The sequence below is a fragment of the Nestor notabilis genome, unplaced genomic scaffold, assembly GCF_000696875.1.
Source record: "Nestor notabilis isolate BGI_N333 unplaced genomic scaffold, ASM69687v1 scaffold4395, whole genome shotgun sequence".
Taxonomy (NCBI): Eukaryota; Metazoa; Chordata; class Aves; order Psittaciformes; family Psittacidae; genus Nestor; species Nestor notabilis.
This window is the reverse complement of record NW_009927725.1, coordinates 27809-46909: the sequence shown is the minus strand read 5'-3', so window position 1 is coordinate 46909 and position 19101 is coordinate 27809. Positions and strand designations below refer to the sequence as shown.

Genomic DNA, 19101 nt, shown 5'->3' with positions numbered 1-19101 from the left:
TGAAGATCACTCCTGGATTCCCATGTAACACCATGACTGCTAACAGCAGCCAGGCCACAGGAGCAGATTAAATTTAGCCTGAAGCAAAACTATACTGAAGCAAAACAAGCAAGTATGGCAGGGATAGCAGGTCCTCATCAGTAATCATTCTGCTTTAAAGACCCACTCCTGCTGGGCAACATAACTTACCCATGCATAGATAGAGCCAGTGTGCTTGTGATATGGATTTCCATTTCCTCTATACCCTTCTATCCATCTCCTATTATTCACTAACACTGACAAGACAGGTAAAAACCTTGTCCAGATGATTTTGGCTATCCACAAACACCAAATATTGTGCAAGATAACCAAAAGCCAAATGGCTCATGAATGCCTTGGTAGCTGCATTTCTTCAGTGTTTCTAGGAGCCAAAATTACTGCTAAAACAAAAGTATATGCACAGACAACACAGTTTTAGGAATCTGAAATTTTTCAAGCTCACCCATACTAAAGATAACACCTGAAATTAAAGTCTTAAACCAATTTCACTGAGGGGTAAAGGCTTAAATCATTATACCTGTAAGTATTCTAGAAGCCTTACAAGCCCACTTAACGTTCATAATCCGCTGATGTAAAAACTCTGCAAGCGATATTGTACATCCCAAGACAGTGAAGACATTCTTGTTTAAAGAGCTCTCATGTTGGGAGAATTGTTTTTTAAGCAGGCCTAACAACAAGAGGAATAGCAAGAGCTAGTAGCTAATATTAGTCATTCCTGTCTAGTTGGATGCATCTTCAAAAAGCTGAAGCATTTCAAGCAAGATGTTTTTTCCAAACAAGGATAGAGTTACCTTCTTCAGCAGCTGCTCAACTTCTTGCATCTGTGTGCTACGATCACTGACAGGCACTTTTGCATACTCCTGCTTTTTGCCGAGCCTGCTCTTCCAATCTTCTTCACCACTCTTCTTCAATAATGCCAACCTACAATGTAAACCATGCCAGCAGGGAGATTTAAACACTGTACTTGGTTTTCCTCAAAAGATACCCTTTCACTAATGCTACATTCAAGAGAATTTGAAATTAAGCTTTCTAACATTAACTAGTTATTTACATTTCATACACATAATACAAAGCTCACAATTGAACACTAAGCCTTTACTGAACATGTTGAATCATCTGTCAAAATACAGACATCTAGATGTGAGACAGGCACCCCAGTTAATTTGTGTTGTCAGTGGAAATTGCCAATACAGTCAAGGGAGAAAAAGGTACAATGCAGATCATCCACAAGTAGATATATACTTAGGTTAGATTAATCACTGCTTTTTTTTCCCCCTCCCTTCTGTCAATAAGACACAGAGAGTGGCTAACTCAGCTATGGATGCTTATGCTGTAGATGTCCAAAGTTAGTAAGATGAACCCTACCTTTGGTCTTTATTGTACTCACTAGAAAAAGATTTTAAAAATTATTTTCTTTAAAACCCAAGAAGAAAGACTTCTATTCAGCAGGCACCCACAAATTAGATCTCATGCTACTGCTTTCACTACAACTCCAGTGGCTGAGGTTACTATCAGACTCCTAGGGATCACTTAAGATCTCCTTGCTTAGCTCAGGCACTGCTGTGACACAAATCAATAGTGCCAATGTAATAGTGACTTGGTGCTAACTATATTACTGCTCTGAAATCTATCTGCAAGATTCAACTAATTGAAAGGATGTCCACTAAGTAGTTTTTATTTCAGTTGAATTGTTTTACTACATAACTTTCTTTGATCTAGGGCATTTCAGTATGGATTATATAAAACCATTAACCCTATTAATATTCAAAGAGGTTCAGTACTTAAACCTATTTTGATGACAAGATTCCTTTTTAGAGCTGTGATTATTGTTACCCTCACGGTAAAAGTCTTGTCTTGAAACTGAGGAGAAGGAAAAGGTAGGACCGAATAGGTGTAGCCAGAGCCAAGTTTCAAGCAGCTCCTTCCTGCAAAAATCAAGGGGTGCAACTATGCTACTGACCTATTCAAGGACAACTAATTGGTCCTGAGGCAGTCATTTGAGAAGAATTGAAAATGCAGAAAATGGTAAACCCACAGAATACAATGACAGTAAGAATGTTAGCATTTGAGAAAGCAGTTATTTCCTTTCTTCCTGCCCAGGTAGGCAGTGCTGGCAAGACTTCACATTGACTGATTGCTTCAAACCTCACAGCATGGGGTGAGTAGAGTTGAGAAGGGCCCACAATAAGGAGCTGAGACCATGGTCATTGTTTCCAGAGTGTATACAAGATTTCACTGCCCAGAACTAATCTTTTGGAGTGCATCCATGCATGAGTGAAACTGCGGAGACGACCAAGATGTCACCGAATTGCTACTGTGCAGTTGAATTATCTTCAGTGGTTATGTTCTCTAAGGTCAGCTTTGCTTAGAAAAGATCTGCAATAACTGAAGCTGGAAACCATTTTGATCAGCTTTGGCCTAAGATGGGTTTGTTTTTAAAAATGCCCAGAGCTGCTCAGCATATCAGGCAGAAAATGGCCAATATGAGATAAGTAACTACAAAAAGGAAGCTGACTTTTAAAACAGTGCATAAATTCACTAAAGTAGGGGCTAGCCTGCATAAGAAAGTCTTGCTCTGGCATCCATACATCAAAAAAGGTTGAAAATTCAGTTTAGGTTGGGTTCTTCCTGAGAGGGAATGAACAATGGTTAAGAGGTCTGTCAGAAATTAGAATTATCTGTAGGTTGCTAAAAATGGTGATCATGACATGCAGCTGACTTCTGAAGTGGAGCTGACTGGGTGGCCTTCTAGCAACTTTGGTCTCCATAAACGCACAAAGACAGGTAGCTACACACAGCTGATGTGCCATTTGAAGTCTTCCAAGACATTTCTCTTCCTGAAGGTAAGCCAATTCCCAAAAAAGTTTCCACCATTCAATCAGTGGATTGGCCCTGGCTACACAGCCAAAACTACTCAAATATATGAGTCTTTGCTCCCTCTCACCTCCAAGGTGTGTGTTTGCAGAAGAAGAGTGTCTTGTCTTCCTTGAAAAATCATGATTTTCATTCTTCCATGTAATACTGGTAATTCTGAACATGCCAGGCATACACTCACTCCACAAGGATAATATTAGTTCAGTGAAGTAAGTCTTTGTGGAAAATCACTTCTGTCCAGACCAGCAGGCATGCATCCTGCCCAAATATCATTACATCTGTGGAAAAGCTGTTCTTCCATAAGGTGAAAGAATGTCTGACACAGCCAGAAAGATCCACTGGATGGGAAGATGAAGTAGTGAATGTAAAAGGGGCAAGAAAAAATCCAAAGTCTAATAGTTAATTTTTAGCAGAAATGTTCTTTGAGGTTTATGAATACTTGGCAGCAGCTTCCAAGCAAAAGAAAATGACTGGTTGTAGTTTTTTTAATTCTGGGCCAAGAAGTAGACTACTGTGGTATTTTGGAAGGCTAAACCATTTTGATACCAGCTCTGCCATTTACAGATGTTTGTGGAATCAGAGTATACAAATTCCTGACAAGACAGGAGGTATTTTCTTTTGTCAGCTTTGGGACTGACTAGACAGTCTTGGAGGCCTAACCAAAGTGATTCCAGACTGTGAGTGTGACTGACAGTCTTTAACATCAGTTCCCCAAGAGATCAACTCAACTGAAGCATTAAATTTGAGACTGAAACAGCTGCTAATACTTGGATCTTCCCTCCCACCTCTTTTTCCCCACAAGGATCAGGGAAGATTCATCATCTACTACCTATAAACCACAAGTTACTGGTCTTAATCCTTATCTGCCTAGACACTTGACATATTTACAGAAGGGGAACAAGGGGAAAAGAACACATTAGTTAATAATGAAGGTTGCTTTAAACAAACCAACAACAGTAGTCTGAGAAAGATAAGTACATCCTTCAGAAAAGGGACTAAGACTGCACAGCTGTTGTAGCTGCCCCTGCACCCTCTTCTTTATTTTAAGAGGATAACAGGGAGTGGAGATGCTCTATCAATAAAGAGGACTCACTTACATCCTAGAAATACATGAATTTAAGCAGTATGATTTGGAATCATGTTTAAAAAACAAACAAACAAACAAAACCACAAAAACCCAAACAAAAAAAAAAAATAGGCATTCCTAATATCATACTCACCTCACCAAGTGAGGGAACACTTTTACACAGTCGAAGTTTAATCAGGCAGCTATTTTTATTTATTGGTTCTGCCTTCAGTGCAGAAAAAGTGAAGTAAAAATAGGCCTATTCGTCAACCTGAAGCAAATCATTGTAACTTTACTTACTGGACTGCTACCAGATCCTTTCACAGTTTGGGACTGAGTTTATGCTCTTAAAGTTTTAACTAAATTAGAATGACTTTTACAAGTACTACAGTACCTACTGCAGCTCCAGCCATGAACTCCTACTGTCTGCACAAGTGCTGATATGAACATTTTGTTTCAGATCAGAATGATCTCGGGTTGGAAAAAATATTTCTAATACTCCCACAAACCCATCCAACTTACTACCTTTTTAAAATCCCTACAGTAAGTTCTCAGAAGTCAAAATGGCAACCATGTATTTCTGAAGCAGAGGGAAACATCATCGTCTACCCCTGACTCCCTGTTCTCAACAAATTTAAAAGAGACTCTCAAAGACCAATGAAAAACTGGGTATTAAAAAAAGATCACATTATATTTGTTATAACTGAAATCGGAACCTTGAGAAGTATATTGAGTATATCAAGTATAAATGTAACTACAACATGTATTTTTATACATGTGTTTTTATAAATGTAACTAGAACACATTTTTACAACTTTCATTTTCTGAACTACTTGTTGATTATTCAGATGGCTCTTTCAAAATCAGATTAATGTGTTCTCTTGAACAGTAATTCTCATTCACCACCATCTGCTTTATAAGCATGTCAGGTAGATTAACTTCATGTTTCTGCTGTTAGTATTTGACATCTAATGAAGTCTAATAATCACTGCTCAGCTTTTTCAGAAACAGGTTTAAAGCTGCTTTTTATACCATCCTCCTAATTACAGTATTTATAGAGATCATTTAAAAAAAGTGAAATTTCAGTACCTTTCCTTAATTGACATCGTTTTGCTAGAACTATCAAGGACATCCTCATGTGCTTTGTTCTCTCCAACAGAAAACATCTCACAGGAATTCTTATACAATTTGCCTTCCAATTGTTCGGAGAGCTCCTGTAGTCTACAGGATGCCGCAGCTGCAGTTTGTGAAACTGTTCTCATTGCTGATGTGCTGGTGAGTTCAGAAGTAGGCTCAGCATGGTCTGCCCATTCAAAAGAGAAGTGCTGAATTAGACTTAGTGTACTCTCAATCATATTTTACATTACTAACACTGAAGCAGCAAAGCTGGTTTCTAACATTCAAATCACATGCTATCCTAACAGAGGAAAAAAAAACAACCCTCTGGCTGAGCTAGAGTACAAAGATGATTTGTGCAATATTATCTGCTGCATAGGTTGGCCATTCATGACTGAAGTCCACATGAAGCCACATAATACCACGTTCAATACACAATTCTAAACTTCATACAGATGAGGGGCAAACTGCTGCTCCTGTCATCACATCAACAGGAAAACAAATGGACAGATGAAAGTGAGAGGGGAACAAGGAGTAGTGGAAGAGAAGCAGACAAAAATTAAATAAGAAATAAACTTATTTGTAAAGCAGTTTAATGCATAAGTAGCATAGTAGGAGGACATTCAATAGATTAATAAAGGTATTATTTTGTATGAGGGTTTTGAGGGCTTTTTAAACCAGAGAAAATAATTGTCTTCCTGAAAGATAAATGCACCATTACAGTTATCCTTAAGGAAATATGACTGCTCCTGTTTTATCCCAGTTTCTGTCTACCCTGAAGTCACCAAAATTTAATTGGATAGAACAGATACTGCTTTTGAGGAATACGGGCAGAACTGTAGTTTCCTCCCTACACTTGTTTGAAGACCATTAAATTACAAATAACTTAACTTGAAAAGATGAAAACAAAATTCTAGCACTACAGGGTACTGTGGTCCTATACCACATCATAAGAAAACAGAAGACTAATACATCTTTCTAAATTCAAGAGAATAGAAGGCTTTATGCAATGACCAAAATAACTGATTATTTCCAAAGCATTTTATTTATAGATGGGTGAGTTTACATATTAAGTTTGAATTATGCTGTGCATATAGAAATGTAATTGCTCTGAGAATTACTTACATTGAAAATTATACTGGTTTTGCAAAATTAGTTATGTGAAAACTATCCACTAGTAGCTATATATGTATGCATGTAATTAATACATAACTATACATGCACAAGAAGGCAATAGTTAAAAGCAGACACTTGGCCCAGAGCAGCAAGTTTGGTTTATTCAGTATTTTGGAGGGCAGGGGCAAAGGCAAAGGAGGAAAGGATAAATCTTAATTTCAATGTATAACATCGCTTCTTTCAAAGTCAGTAAATATGAGTAAAATTGAGTCATCTTTAAAGGCTGAAGAATTAAAATAACAACAAAGAGAAACTGTTTTTGTAAACCTTAAGGTTTAAGCAGTGTTAAAAGAAGGAAACATAAACAGCCATAATAATGCTTTAAACGATTATGTTTAAAAAGAAACACCACCATTTGCTGAATGACGCTGCACCAATAGCAAGTATATACTACACCTCTTTGCCAAGTCTTGCTTTTCATAACACTTTCCAAATTATCTTTTCTTCAAAAGAAGAAAGCCACCTTTGACTTCCCATTTACCTTGCATGCCAGTATCCATTTCCTTCTGCTCAAGAGGCTGAAAAAGTGCTTGCGAACTGAACAGTTCCAAGCTGCCCTTCCTCAGGAAGCTGTATGGTGTCTCTTTATGGTAGTCTCCTGTTTTTTCAGGAACAGGATGTGTGGTTTCTTCCTCAAAGGAGCTGTACTTTGTAATTTCATTAGCTTCATGTGCTAAAAATCTTTTTCTTTCTTCTTCATGCTTCTTTGATGCTCTTTTGCTTTCTAGCGCTTCCACTGAGGGCTGCCACTCTTCTGACTTCTGTGTGCGTTTTCCTGAAGAGTCTGAGTTTTCTGCTGAAGAGTGGAATCTCAAATCAGCTCTAGTGGCAACACTCACACTTCCATCACTAGCTGGCTTTGTGTGCAGGTCTCCAGCGCATGATGGAGAAAGGGCAGATGCCATTGCCGAAATCGATGTTGCAACTGCAGTTGACAGGGCAGTAATTTTTCCACTTTCATTTTGTACCTATGAACACATACACACACAAATGAACTTAAAAGCTCAGAAATCATCAATTCCTGAAAACAGTCCAATCATGTCAGTTCTTCAGAGGTATGCTTCTGTATGAAAGTAGTGCTCAACAAATACAGACTAGAAACAAGCAAGGAGAGCAACAACGCCCCCATAATTTGGCTTGCAGATGGATTATTCCACTCAGGGAAGAAACAATTGCATGTGAACAGCAATATCTTTAGTAATAACGGGTGTATGTGTAGCATGCAACATGACACTGCGACAGGGCTCCATGAAAAGGCTCATACTTGCATGGTACTGTGCAGCACTGAGGAAGGAAATGAGTAGTTCAGGTTCCAGACGCTGGATGACATGCCATGTGCCCGGGCTAATCAACTCTGCATCTCAGCAGGACTAATTAGCTTTGGCACAGCTCTGCTCTGATACAGTTACGCAGCTTCCAGCTCTGGAGCTAGCTCAGCGCCAGAGAGACTACTCTGTCCTATACTACATAGGGCAGACATTTCTGATGCTTCTGCCATATAAATCATGTTCACAAGGGACTGTTAGTGTAAGACTTTTTCAAATATAACATTGGCAATCATGTACATCCCTAAGCAAAGTATTTGAAGCTAAGAAACGTATTAAAAACTCCTCCAAATTTGCTTTGCCAGCCTCCACAGTGGAACAATTATCTTTTCTGCCCTTCTAAACATAATCATTTTTAAGAGCTTTCCTAGATACAGTTAAGATGCAAACTTTTTCTGAAATGCAGAGCTTCGCTTAATGTCTTCTCCAAAGGAGCCAAAAACTATGGAAGAGACCAGCAAACATGCCTTTTTACACATCAGGAGAGGGTTTTGTTTGGCTTTTTTGTTGTTTTCTTAAACTGCTGGGCTACTGAACAGCATGCAAAAGGAATAGACAAAATCACACCAGTAGGAGGAACCTAAAATGCACATGCAAATTCCATAAAGCATGGACACCACAGTCATTCATTAAACAAATCAGAAAGCAGAGCAAAGACTACTGCACTAGCTCAAAGAATCCAAGAAAGATTAAGAAAATAGTTACCAGTTTACTCTTGTTCCATTGCATCTATCAGAATTAGAAATTTAGAGGAGATCAGCAACGGGATTTCATCTTTAATTAGAAGATATTTACATTTGCAATTATGGAAGTTGGTAACATAACCTCTAGTTATCTATTTTGATACCTTTCTTTTGTTTCTTCCTAGAAAAACTGTAACTGCATCTCAAAACATCCCAACACTCCAACAGTTCACTACACAATTTTTTTTGAAAATACATTCCCATTGAACTTGGTTCAGAGTCAACTGGTTTCTTTTGCTAGGTTCAGAAAGAGATAACAAAACATGCTTCCTCTGTGGTTCCTTGCTTGAAGAGCAAGTTTGTTCTGTAAAAGTCTGACAAACTAATGTGACTGTCACTTCCTTCCCATCTGCTCCAAGCCCATTTCTGTTGACCACCTCCCTGGCTGCCAAACAAGCTAGTGACACGGTCATTAAAGAGGCCAGGCTGTGACAGTGGTTGGCATCTGGAAAATGCATGGAAAGAGCACTGTGTAAGGTTTGGAAAGCCTGCTAAATAAATTTGCCGAATATTTACTACTACTTCATGCCTAAGTAAAGTAGGCATAAAGTAAAACTATATTTCTGTACAGCTTTACACCAATATGGTTAGAGAAAGCCTGCCTTCCCAGTATTCTATTGTAATATGGAAAATGTATAAGAGTGAATGAACCATATAGAAAAAGAACAGTAGGAACTTTCTAACACTCATATTGATCCAAATCCCTAGAAATATAAAATGCACAGGACTTGTGCTTCACTGTTAGAGTGATTTCTTCTAAAGCTCAAATACTAAGGGCCTGATGTTTCTGCTATTGTGAACATCAGCTCTGAAAGACCACTGCTGGGCCATCTTATGCTCACTCTCCAATAAAAAGGCATTGCTTTGCAGTTCCAATTATATGAAGGATTCCAGAACAGGAAGCCTAATAACACTGCACATATTAAATAATTTTATTTTGACATGACCTTCTGAATTTCAAACATATTCTGCTTTTTGGGAAAATAATACAAATAAAAATATATGCCCCATTTCCAGAGGAATATGACAGAACATATCCTGACTAATAATGGAAATATATAGCGCTTTCAGGACAGAAAGAGAGCTGCACATGACAAAGTTCCAAAATTCCCTGAAAATACATCTGAAGCACAATGATATGTGTCACCATTTTTACCCTTTTGGTCAGGAATTTACTTTTAGAAGACATGTAATACTCTACCAGAAAAGACAGACACTTTGAAAGGCACAACATGTGCTAATCTGGAAGATTATATACTCTTGAAGTACTTACTTAAAAAAGAAAATACACAAATGAAATTGGACATTTTAGAGGATGTTGTTCCTCAATGTCAGAAGACTGCTTCCTGACAAGCTTTTTCCTGCAAATGTCATAACTTCAGCGCAGAGCTCAAAGCAAAGAGAAGGCCAGCTGTTATGACATCTTACACTGGTGCTGTTTTCACCAGTGAAAAGAAACAAATGAAAGAGAGCTAAGATTGCACTTACCTGCTCAACTTCTCCTAGAGTGACTGGCTGGGTCTGGTAACGAGCATTCATTCTCCTGTGCCTAATATCTCCTCGACTCCTTGTGGAGATTGCCCTTGATACTGGTTGAGAGAGTTTGTTAAACAAAGCCATCTTTTCTGCCAAACTTAAGGTGGAAGAATCTGGTTCCTCAGACTGATCTTGCCCCATCGCCTCTTTGGCTGCTCTTATCTCCTCTTTAGCTAAAATTTTTTGGTGTGCTGATGCCTGCAAGCTGAAGAAACAGAACTGGAAATGAGTTTTGAAAAAGCCGCTCTGAGGTTTTAAAATCTCAACCTGATAGAAGCAGAACTGCACATGAAGCACAATAGCCAATGTAATACAGCAGCCTAAGTGGTTATGCAGTGGTTCAACATTGGCATGATGAATTCTAATTCAACAGCTGAAGATTTAAAAAAAGTTAAATTTTCATACCAACTTCACTGGATTAGGATACAACAATTTTTCTAAAAGGGGAACTCAAGATTGAAGACAGTCTTTTGAGACCAATCTCTTCACAGAGAATACAGAGACAGTGAAGATGCCTTCTCTAGAACAAACACGAGTTCTACAGGGCCATTTATGTAAAATTCAATTTTATTAGAAATTGTGTACCATATACACTAAAAACATTTAAAAGCCAAATTTAAGTTCCAAGTTAGTGCTGCTTTTAGGTTAGAATAAATTGTTATACCTCTGGTAATTCAAAGTGGAACAGAATTCAGACTGTCTTTTGTTTTGAGTTTTCTGGGGTAACTCAACAACAAAAATAGTTGTGAAATATACTCCATTAATTTTGAATATTGTTTGACCAATGCTGAAGGCAGGCACATTCATTCATAAAAGCTGCAACTGCATTTGTCTCTACAATAATATATTTTAGTTGTCTCTACAATAATATATTTTAGTCACCTCTACAATAACATATTTTATTCACCTTCTGCCACATTTATGGAATTAGTAGTATTCTCTTTCAGAACAGGCAAACAGTATTCTGCAACTTTACCTATAGGTGGTGCAATTTCTTATCTTTAATTTTGCAAGCTAAAAAAAAATACTTGTAGAGACAGACAAAGTGGATATGTACTCCTTGTGAAATCAAGCACCCTGCTTCGATAGTTTCAATTTCAGATGACATTACTGTATAAAAAAAAAGTACAAAAGCAAAGAGAGTTCTGCTAGGTTTGCTCACATGCAAATTAAATTTCTTTCATAAAGAAGAATACGCTTCTAAAACAGGTAAGTGTGGTTAGAAAGGTTCTGAAAACAGATGCTTGACACAAAAATAAGCTGCATTGTTTTATCATGCAAACATAAATGAAGTTGACAAATGTTTTAAATATTCCTGAAATAAGTATTGACGTGACACATTGAAAAGGCATTCAAGACTTTAAAGATGCATCTGCTATTGAGGAATCTTGTGCTTCATGTAACATGCATGTTTATCCCCCCCAGTACCTGATGGGTTGTACAGTGCTCTTAACTACAGTGGGGCTAGGTACTCTTGTCACTACTGTGTGGGTATTCACAGAACGTGAAGCAGGGGTAGATTCACTTTAAAGAATTGCCAAGGAGGGAAAATTCACAGGGAGAGAGAAGAAAAAAGCATTAAGAAAAGCAATACATTAAGGGTTAACTACAGAAAAGACCAAAACGAAACCAAACCAAAACAGAAAAAAACAGCAATGATTTTTAATTAACTGAGTTATCTGTTGCGGCCTTTTCAAAAGTAACTTCAAATACTTTGGAAGAACTAAAAAGCTAGAGGAGCAAACAGACTGTCTCTTGAAGTTATCCATTACCCATAACATAAGCTATCTTTTAGTAGATCATTAGGTGAACATCCATTCACTTTTTTTTTTTTTTTATTCCCCAAGACCAACTTTTGTTTCTTTAGGAAAATTTCAGGATGCATGACCAGAGTGCAAGAAATGCATTTCCAAAAAGTACATTTGAGATTTCAGAGTGTAAAAGATTTTCCCCAATACAAATACATTCTGTAAGAAATTGTGCAGATTTCCCTCAGCGCAAAGTATCTTTTTTATTTCAGTTACAAACCAGGGCTATGATTAATCCCCTTTACCTAATCTACAGGTTCACAAACTCTCTGCCAAATTACAGTTCATGCAAGTTATGCTTTAATAGTCCCTCTACTTCTAAGAAGGAATTTCAATATAGTTTCCCCTGTGGTTCTCAAGGAAGTTGGCCTTCAACAATAACTGATTTCCTTGCTACAAAGGTGTAAACACCACATATATGGAACTTATTCCCAGATTTAAAAGCAGGAACCAAAGTTAGAGCCAACATATGTACAAGACTTACGTAGCTGCAATGACCACTTCCTCGCTGGTAATTGGTTGAGTGTGTGATCTATCCTGCAAACGCCGCAGTCTTCTTTCTACTGCTGAACTTCTTGTAGGTGGTTTAGGAATATTTTTCATTTCAAATGACTTTTCCATTTCCTAAGAGGACATATGTCATAATTAAAACCATGGCAGAAAATTCAAAACCAGTACTTTCTTTATAGCTTTCTTGCATGCAAAGAATAAATTTCCCAAATGCCCATCTTTGAATTAGAAGTAGGATGTAATTGCACAGTAGGTGTCATGGACTTAAACCAAACTACACCTCTCTCTAAATGATATTCTTTAAGAAGGCTTTGGAGCAACAGGTCTACAGTGTAGGTAGGTAAGATGAAGTAAAAAGATGTTACGTAGCTTGGACTTGGTTAACTGCATTACACTTAATCCTCATGCACTTTGGGATCTTTAGCATCTTGTATATGAAATGTTTAACTCTGCCTTCTATTAAGAAAATGTCATACTTACTCTGAAAAGCAGCCTCTTTGCAGCTACACTTAGTTTGGCTCGGTCATCCATTTTTTCTTCATCTACTCAAAGGAAAAAATAAGTGAGGCTGAATGTAATGAATCAAGCCCATATTAAATGCAAATTGTTTTGTTTTTTTTTAACTAAATGATTTCTGAACTCTTCAAGAATTATGTTTTACTAAGATAAGAAGCATCACTAGCAAACAAGCTGGCTGCTACTCTCTTTTAATGGAAGACTTCTCAGGAAACAGATTGAGTAAACTTTACTTGTTTTTACATGTAATGCTTCACTGGAAGATTCTTAACATGATTTAAGAACAAAAGACTTGTCTTCAGAACAGTTAATGTGCATTTGAGTTATCCAAACAAACCTTTTATGAATGTAATTAACTTATTCTACCAGTCTGTTAGACACATGGATTAAGAATATAACTGGACTGAAAGACTGTCTTTAAAGGTCAGTATTCATACTGCTGAATAGAACATCTATATTCTAGTACTGACCATACAAGATGGTCCCTCCTGGAAGCTGGTCAATCGGATTACCACCTTGTGTCCCCATTTTTCAGAGACTCAGCTGGTATCCATAAGAGCTGAAATCAGCATCCTCCAGATCCAAGAACCTGCATCTCAAAGCTGTAGAGAATATCAGCTTCCAAATAGCATAAGGCATTAAATCTAAATTTAGCTACTCAGGAGATTACCTACTTAATTTGTGCCAGACTTGCCGAGAGTGACAAGAGGTAAAGAGAAGCAAGATGGCAGACTGAATTATATAATTTAATAACCAGCATAACTTCCTTAGCTAGAAAACCAGTTAAGGCTTTTTTTTAGTTATTAGTCCTAGACCAATGATGAAAATGTGCGGTCTAATTTTTTTTTTTTTTATTTATTTTTAATTTATTGTCTAAATCAGAAAAAACCCACAACCCTACATTGAAAAGTGCCAAGCCATTCCCCTCTTTGCCTCCCATATGAAGTTCGGTATCCACTGGCAGACTTTTGAACTTAACTGAATTTGAAATCAAGTCTGTAGTAGACATGGCCTAAGGAAAAGTGGACTTCAAACATATTATAGGTAACAAAAGCTATTTTCAGCTGGACTTTGTTTGCATTATCAAATAGTTCTTCAGTGAAAACAAAACAAAACGCATCTGCTCCCATTTTTTCCTTAGAAAATAGTACAGTAACATACCTTCAGCAGTTGGTATTTCTGCACTCAAAATTGACCTGGTGAAAAATTATCAAACAGAAAAAAAAGTTAGTTGGAAATGAGACATCAAAAATTAAATTCAAACTCCATCTGAAGTAGTAGGACCTCAAAAGTCTTAAGAGTTGGAAAACTTTATCTGTTTTTCAAGTTTCAACAGTTTCCTCTTTGACACCCTTTAATAAAGCAGAAAGGCAAGCAACTGCAGCCAAACTTAAATACAGTAAAGGAAAATGATTTCCAGTTCAACTTGCAGAAGATAAAAGTCTAAGATTTGCTGCCAGCTCTTTCAACATAAAATATATAGGTTTGGTTGTTTACAAAAAAAGTAAATGATAAAGCAGAGTAGATGGAAAGGAAATTCTTTACATAAAACCAAAAGCATTTATAATTAGACAGAACCAGACAGCTATAATACTTTATGATGATTCACTGTTCACCATTTTATGTGGAAGGGATTTGCAACAAATTGGTTTGGTCGGTGATGTTTTTGTTTTTATTTTATAAGAAGCTATAACAAATACTGATTGTTTTTACAGAGAAACAATAATCTTGCAAAATGCTTATGCTAATAAACGAACAAAGTCTCTGCACAAGCTCGTTCATGTCTACCTGTACCAGAATGCTACACAGAGCTACGTACGTGCCTACCTATCTGTCTCCTTTCGTTCTGCTGACGTTATAGGTTGAGTTTTAAATCTCTCAGAAGTCTTTCTATTTTCACCAGGAGTAAAATAACGCCTCGGCCTTCGTGGCCCTCTTTCACGGTCACCATTGGCAGACAAAGTGCTACCTGCCGTTGACATCTCAGACCGAGATTCACTTTTAAACCACATGATAGAAAGCGCATAGAAAAGAAAATAGGAGAGAGAGGTAAAGCATAGATGTAAGCATCTCAACAATTCACTAGAGACCACTCTGCATGCTCCTCCGGTAACATGCGCAGACATACACATTCCAGCTACCCCACATCACAACTTGCACTAGCAAGCAGAAGCACAAAAGCGGGATTCAAACCATCTCAGCCTCCAGTACACACTGGTGAGAGCTAAGCTGTGTGCTTTAAGTGCCGAACACGACTGCTGTTGAGTGTGTGTAATTTTTGCCAAGGACGTGCAAGTTTCACACGAAAATATGTCTGAAATGTCACCTACAGTTCTGTTTTCTTGTTGGCATTAGCAGACTCCAGAAAGACATTACGGAGCTGGGCAACAGAGACTTTTGTGTCAACCATGCCAATCTCACCGTTTGGTGCATTTGCTTCCACGGTTTCCTTACTTTTAAAAGCTTCTAGCTTAGGAGGCACAGTGTAGTCAGACATTGAGCGAGTCAGGACTTTATGCTTTGCTGTTGACACTTTCCAAACAGGAGCCTTTGCCTTGTCAGGCTGCGATACAGACCCACTCTGTATGTACATAACAGCTTCACTCCTTTCTATGTTTTCAGGGGTCTTAAACTGCTGCTCAGGAGCCTGCCTCTTATTGCACTCCAGCTCTCTCTGAACTTCTGAGTTAACTTTCAGCTTGCTTGTGAAAGAGGAACTCCCCATGGGGGTATCCAATTCTCCTCCTCCAAAGAGGCCTTCATGGTTCTTCCCTTGCTTGCGAATCTCAGATGGCGAAATCAGTCTTCTGCCTTTGGAAGCTTGTTCCCCCTCCAAGGAATCTTCTTCATCAGGCTTTGCTCCATAATCAAGTGCCTCTTTCTTTTCACTCTCTGATGCAGCGGCTGCTGACGATTTTGTTAAGAGGCTAACACTGTCTGGTAGGAGGCGGCTGCCAACAGAGATGTTTGCTGGTTCTTCTGTTGCCATCAGCTGAGCTGTGTGAGCAATGCCAGCAGGCTGAATATAGCCATGTATTGGTTGGCGGACTGAACTGGCGGTCTGATTTATAACCCTATCAAAGGCAGACGTTTCTGTCTGAAGAGGCATGTAGTGGGCTGGCACTGGATGGGATTTTCTCTGAGATACTGTGTCTGTGACATGTTCAGGGCTTCCACGAGCACTTTCCTCTTTCACCAGTTTCTCTCTAACTTTTACTCTTTAAGAAAGAAAAAGGATCAAAGCTGTGAACAGCAATACCCAATCTGGGAAGGACCATAAGACACCTACTGTGGGTACAGGCAGCAACATCTTATTAAAATAAAAGCAATCAACACATAGGAGAAAGCAATGCAATCCCTTCCACCCCCCAAATCTTAGCAATAACATTGCTCAAAAACATTCAATTGATTCACAGGACCTTGAACATGCATGACTCCTCAGAAGGTAACTGAGCAAGCTCTGAAAACGTACAGCATGTTCCCATGAGGTCACAACTGCGTTTGTCAAACAGCACATACCCATAGTCTCAAACAAACAAGATGATCAAAACTGCTTTTTATATTATCAGTGTTGTGTTCAGCCTGAAATTGCAAATTCTGCTGACAACTATGTATGTCATCAGATTTTTGAAGACATCTAAACACTAGGCAGCTTACGTCATATCAAGATGCTGTTGCACTGGGGGAAAGGATGAAAAAACACGTCGTTATCTCCACCTAGCCCTTCAGATGTTTTGCCAGAGACTCTTTAACTTATGCTTTTGTGCATCATATAAGATCTAAAAATCTTACACGTAGTGTAACCTGTTTCAGTAAGCGAGAAAAAAAACGGTGAAAGTGCAAGCCTCAAAGCCCAAAGTGAAACTATGGCATGGCTGTTGCTCTTCAGAGGGCTTGCAAGGGAGAAAGGATTAAAACCAAAACAGGCAATCTGTTACAAAACAGATCATCACATTCTAACATGCAAAACTTACAGGAATGTGCCCCCAAAGTTACCTTACTTCAGTGCGCTTTTCTAGAAACGCCTCTAGACTTGTGTAACATCCATGCAAAACAGAGTTACCTTGTACCTTTAGACACTATATGCGACTGCACTAAGGGAAGGCAAGCGCGTGCAGCCAGGGGCAGCCTCTGCTCTACGACTACAACTGCAGGTAAGCTCTCCAGCAGCTCTACAGCCACGCCGCATGTTCAGACAGCTTACAGGGTGAGCGTTTGTGAACACTGCATACATGGTATTAAAAATGAAAGCCCTGTACTTCCTCCCTGCCCAATGGGTATAAAAAGTGACTGTAATTCTGAAGAAGGAGAGAAACTCAAGTATAATAGGAGACAAGCTCTTTATTTGAAAGTAATCCAGCTCTAAGTATGTGCAATTCCAGGCTTGCTACCAAGAGACTTTTTGGAGTTTACATTACTAAATAAACCCCAAGATTTAGGAAAAAAGGCAAATGAATATCTGAGAGAATAATTCTGGATATCCAAGGTTATCTGAAACACCAACCTTTCTAATATTTTGGTGTTCGTTATCTCTGAGGATTGGTGTACTTCCCAGGGAATCTCCTCACAGTTACTTAAGTACAGACAGTGTGTTCAGTCTGAAAAAGTGATTCTTTAAGCTTCATGTACCAAGCATTCTCCAGAACATTCACAATGATGTTAGTACTGGGTTATAAGAATTACTTTCATTGGGAACACAGAAAAGATTCTTCCTGCAATGCACCTCATAGTGGGCTAACTGCATGCGTTACCCAATTGGGAGGAAGCAGCTGCTTGCAGCTCCAATCAAGATCTTGATTTAATTTTCATAGATTTTTTTTTTTTACTTCTCTTGTACCATTTCCTTTGGAATTCAAGTTATTAATTATAGGGTATGCTAAGAGGGATTGGTGTGTGGTATAAAAATCTGCTGGTTTGAAGAGTAGAAAATGGGATAAAATAAGTGATAAAAATTAGTGGAAGCCAGAATGATAGTAGCTGTGGAAGAAGCTAGGGGTGTTTGTACTTCATCAAAATACCAAATGGTTTTAAGCTACAATAAAAGCAGATGCTTCTGAAAAGTTTCATCAGCTGTTTATCCACAAGAAACAACTTTTTATCTTGCTGCTGTTAAAGGAAAATTAAAGGCAAGTGTTAGAAGAAGACTGGGTAAAAGGAAAGAAAGGGGAGGTTTGAGTGTGATTGTTAGCCACACAGCTATGTTTTATGATACCTGGAGGGCCAGCTGATAAGTGAAGGCGTGTCTCCTTCGGAATCTTTCTGAAGAAACCATTCAGGTTTTGCTTTCCCTGCACTACTACAGAAAACAGAACTTCAGGTAACTTTTGAAATCTCAACACATGCTCCCATTTATTCTCCCAATCTTCCCTCCCCACCACTTCTTTTTTATTTGTTTTCTAATTACTCAACTACAGAGGACTGTTCATCAAAACAGAAGCACAAGCACATTAATCAAATTGAAAGGTATAAACTGTGAAATGAACTATCATATTAAGTCCACAAACATCTAAAAAGTATCTGAATGTTAAATATTCTACAAAGGTAACTTTACCAAATATACACTGTCCAGAATTTGAGAAGTGAAAGCAACTACACAGTCTTATTTTTGCCATTTGCCATTGCAGGTCAACTTGAAGGGGTTTATGTAAGCAAAACCTAGAAAAGTTGTTAAAACCATTCCTTTAATTTCTGGTTTAAAATGGTAAAGTCCACTGGGTCCAAAACAAGGTAGTAATATGAACTTAATGAAGTTAGAAATTCAGATGGCTATATCATACTTCCCAAGAAATTCTCAGAGCATCTGGAACCCCTCGTAGCCCTGTATCACAAAGCTTCAGAAATGCAAACACAGTTAGCTCAAGTACAGCATGCTGTGTCACTGAGTGACAGGGGAAAGGAAAAGATTGAAAAAAACAAAGTAATCCCAATTTGATCCTGTCTTGATTTTATTTTGTTTCTGTTTTGGAGTTGAAAGCCTAAAAGGGAACAAGAGCACTGCAAACTTCTAAAAGCCCTGCAGGAAAGGCTGTTTCAGACTACCTACGTACTGTTTCTCAAATACGTTCCTAATACCCACCTTCATCTACAGTAGATCACATCAAATACTTTTAACCTTGTAAGCACAGAGTGTCTGGCCACACTATCATTTACAAACAAACTCCCTGGAGCGGACAAGCATCCAGGCTGCTTTCCACTACCTATAGATACATCTGAAAGAACTCACATCGCAGTAGAGACATTTGGGATGAAAATCCCAAATTAAGCTCCTGGTCATCTACTTCAGTTTTTCTTAGCTGGTCTTCCAATGAAAAAAGTTGAAAAAGTAAAATCAACTCTTCCTAAGGTAACAGTGCATTCACTGCAAATAAGTTTAAATTCGAGAACTCACCTAC

At 38.2% G+C, this 19101-nt stretch overlaps 1 protein-coding gene across 1 annotated transcript in view; it reads right to left on the bottom strand.

The window, feature by feature from the left end:
- The window catches only part of SVIL (supervillin), a 69484-nt gene that overhangs the window by 32783 nt on the left and 17600 nt on the right, over nt 1-19101 (bottom strand). Inside the window, 13 exon segments of the mRNA XM_010014170.1 lie at nt 831-960; nt 5069-5282; nt 6668-6728; nt 6730-7239; nt 8302-8325; nt 9828-10080; nt 11304-11399; nt 12168-12307; nt 12674-12735; nt 13871-13905; nt 14537-14707; nt 15040-15927; nt 17922-18005. Of these exon segments, the coding sequence (XP_010012472.1) occupies nt 831-960; nt 5069-5282; nt 6668-6728; nt 6730-7239; nt 8302-8325; nt 9828-10080; nt 11304-11399; nt 12168-12307; nt 12674-12735; nt 13871-13905; nt 14537-14707; nt 15040-15927; nt 17922-18005 (2668 nt within the window).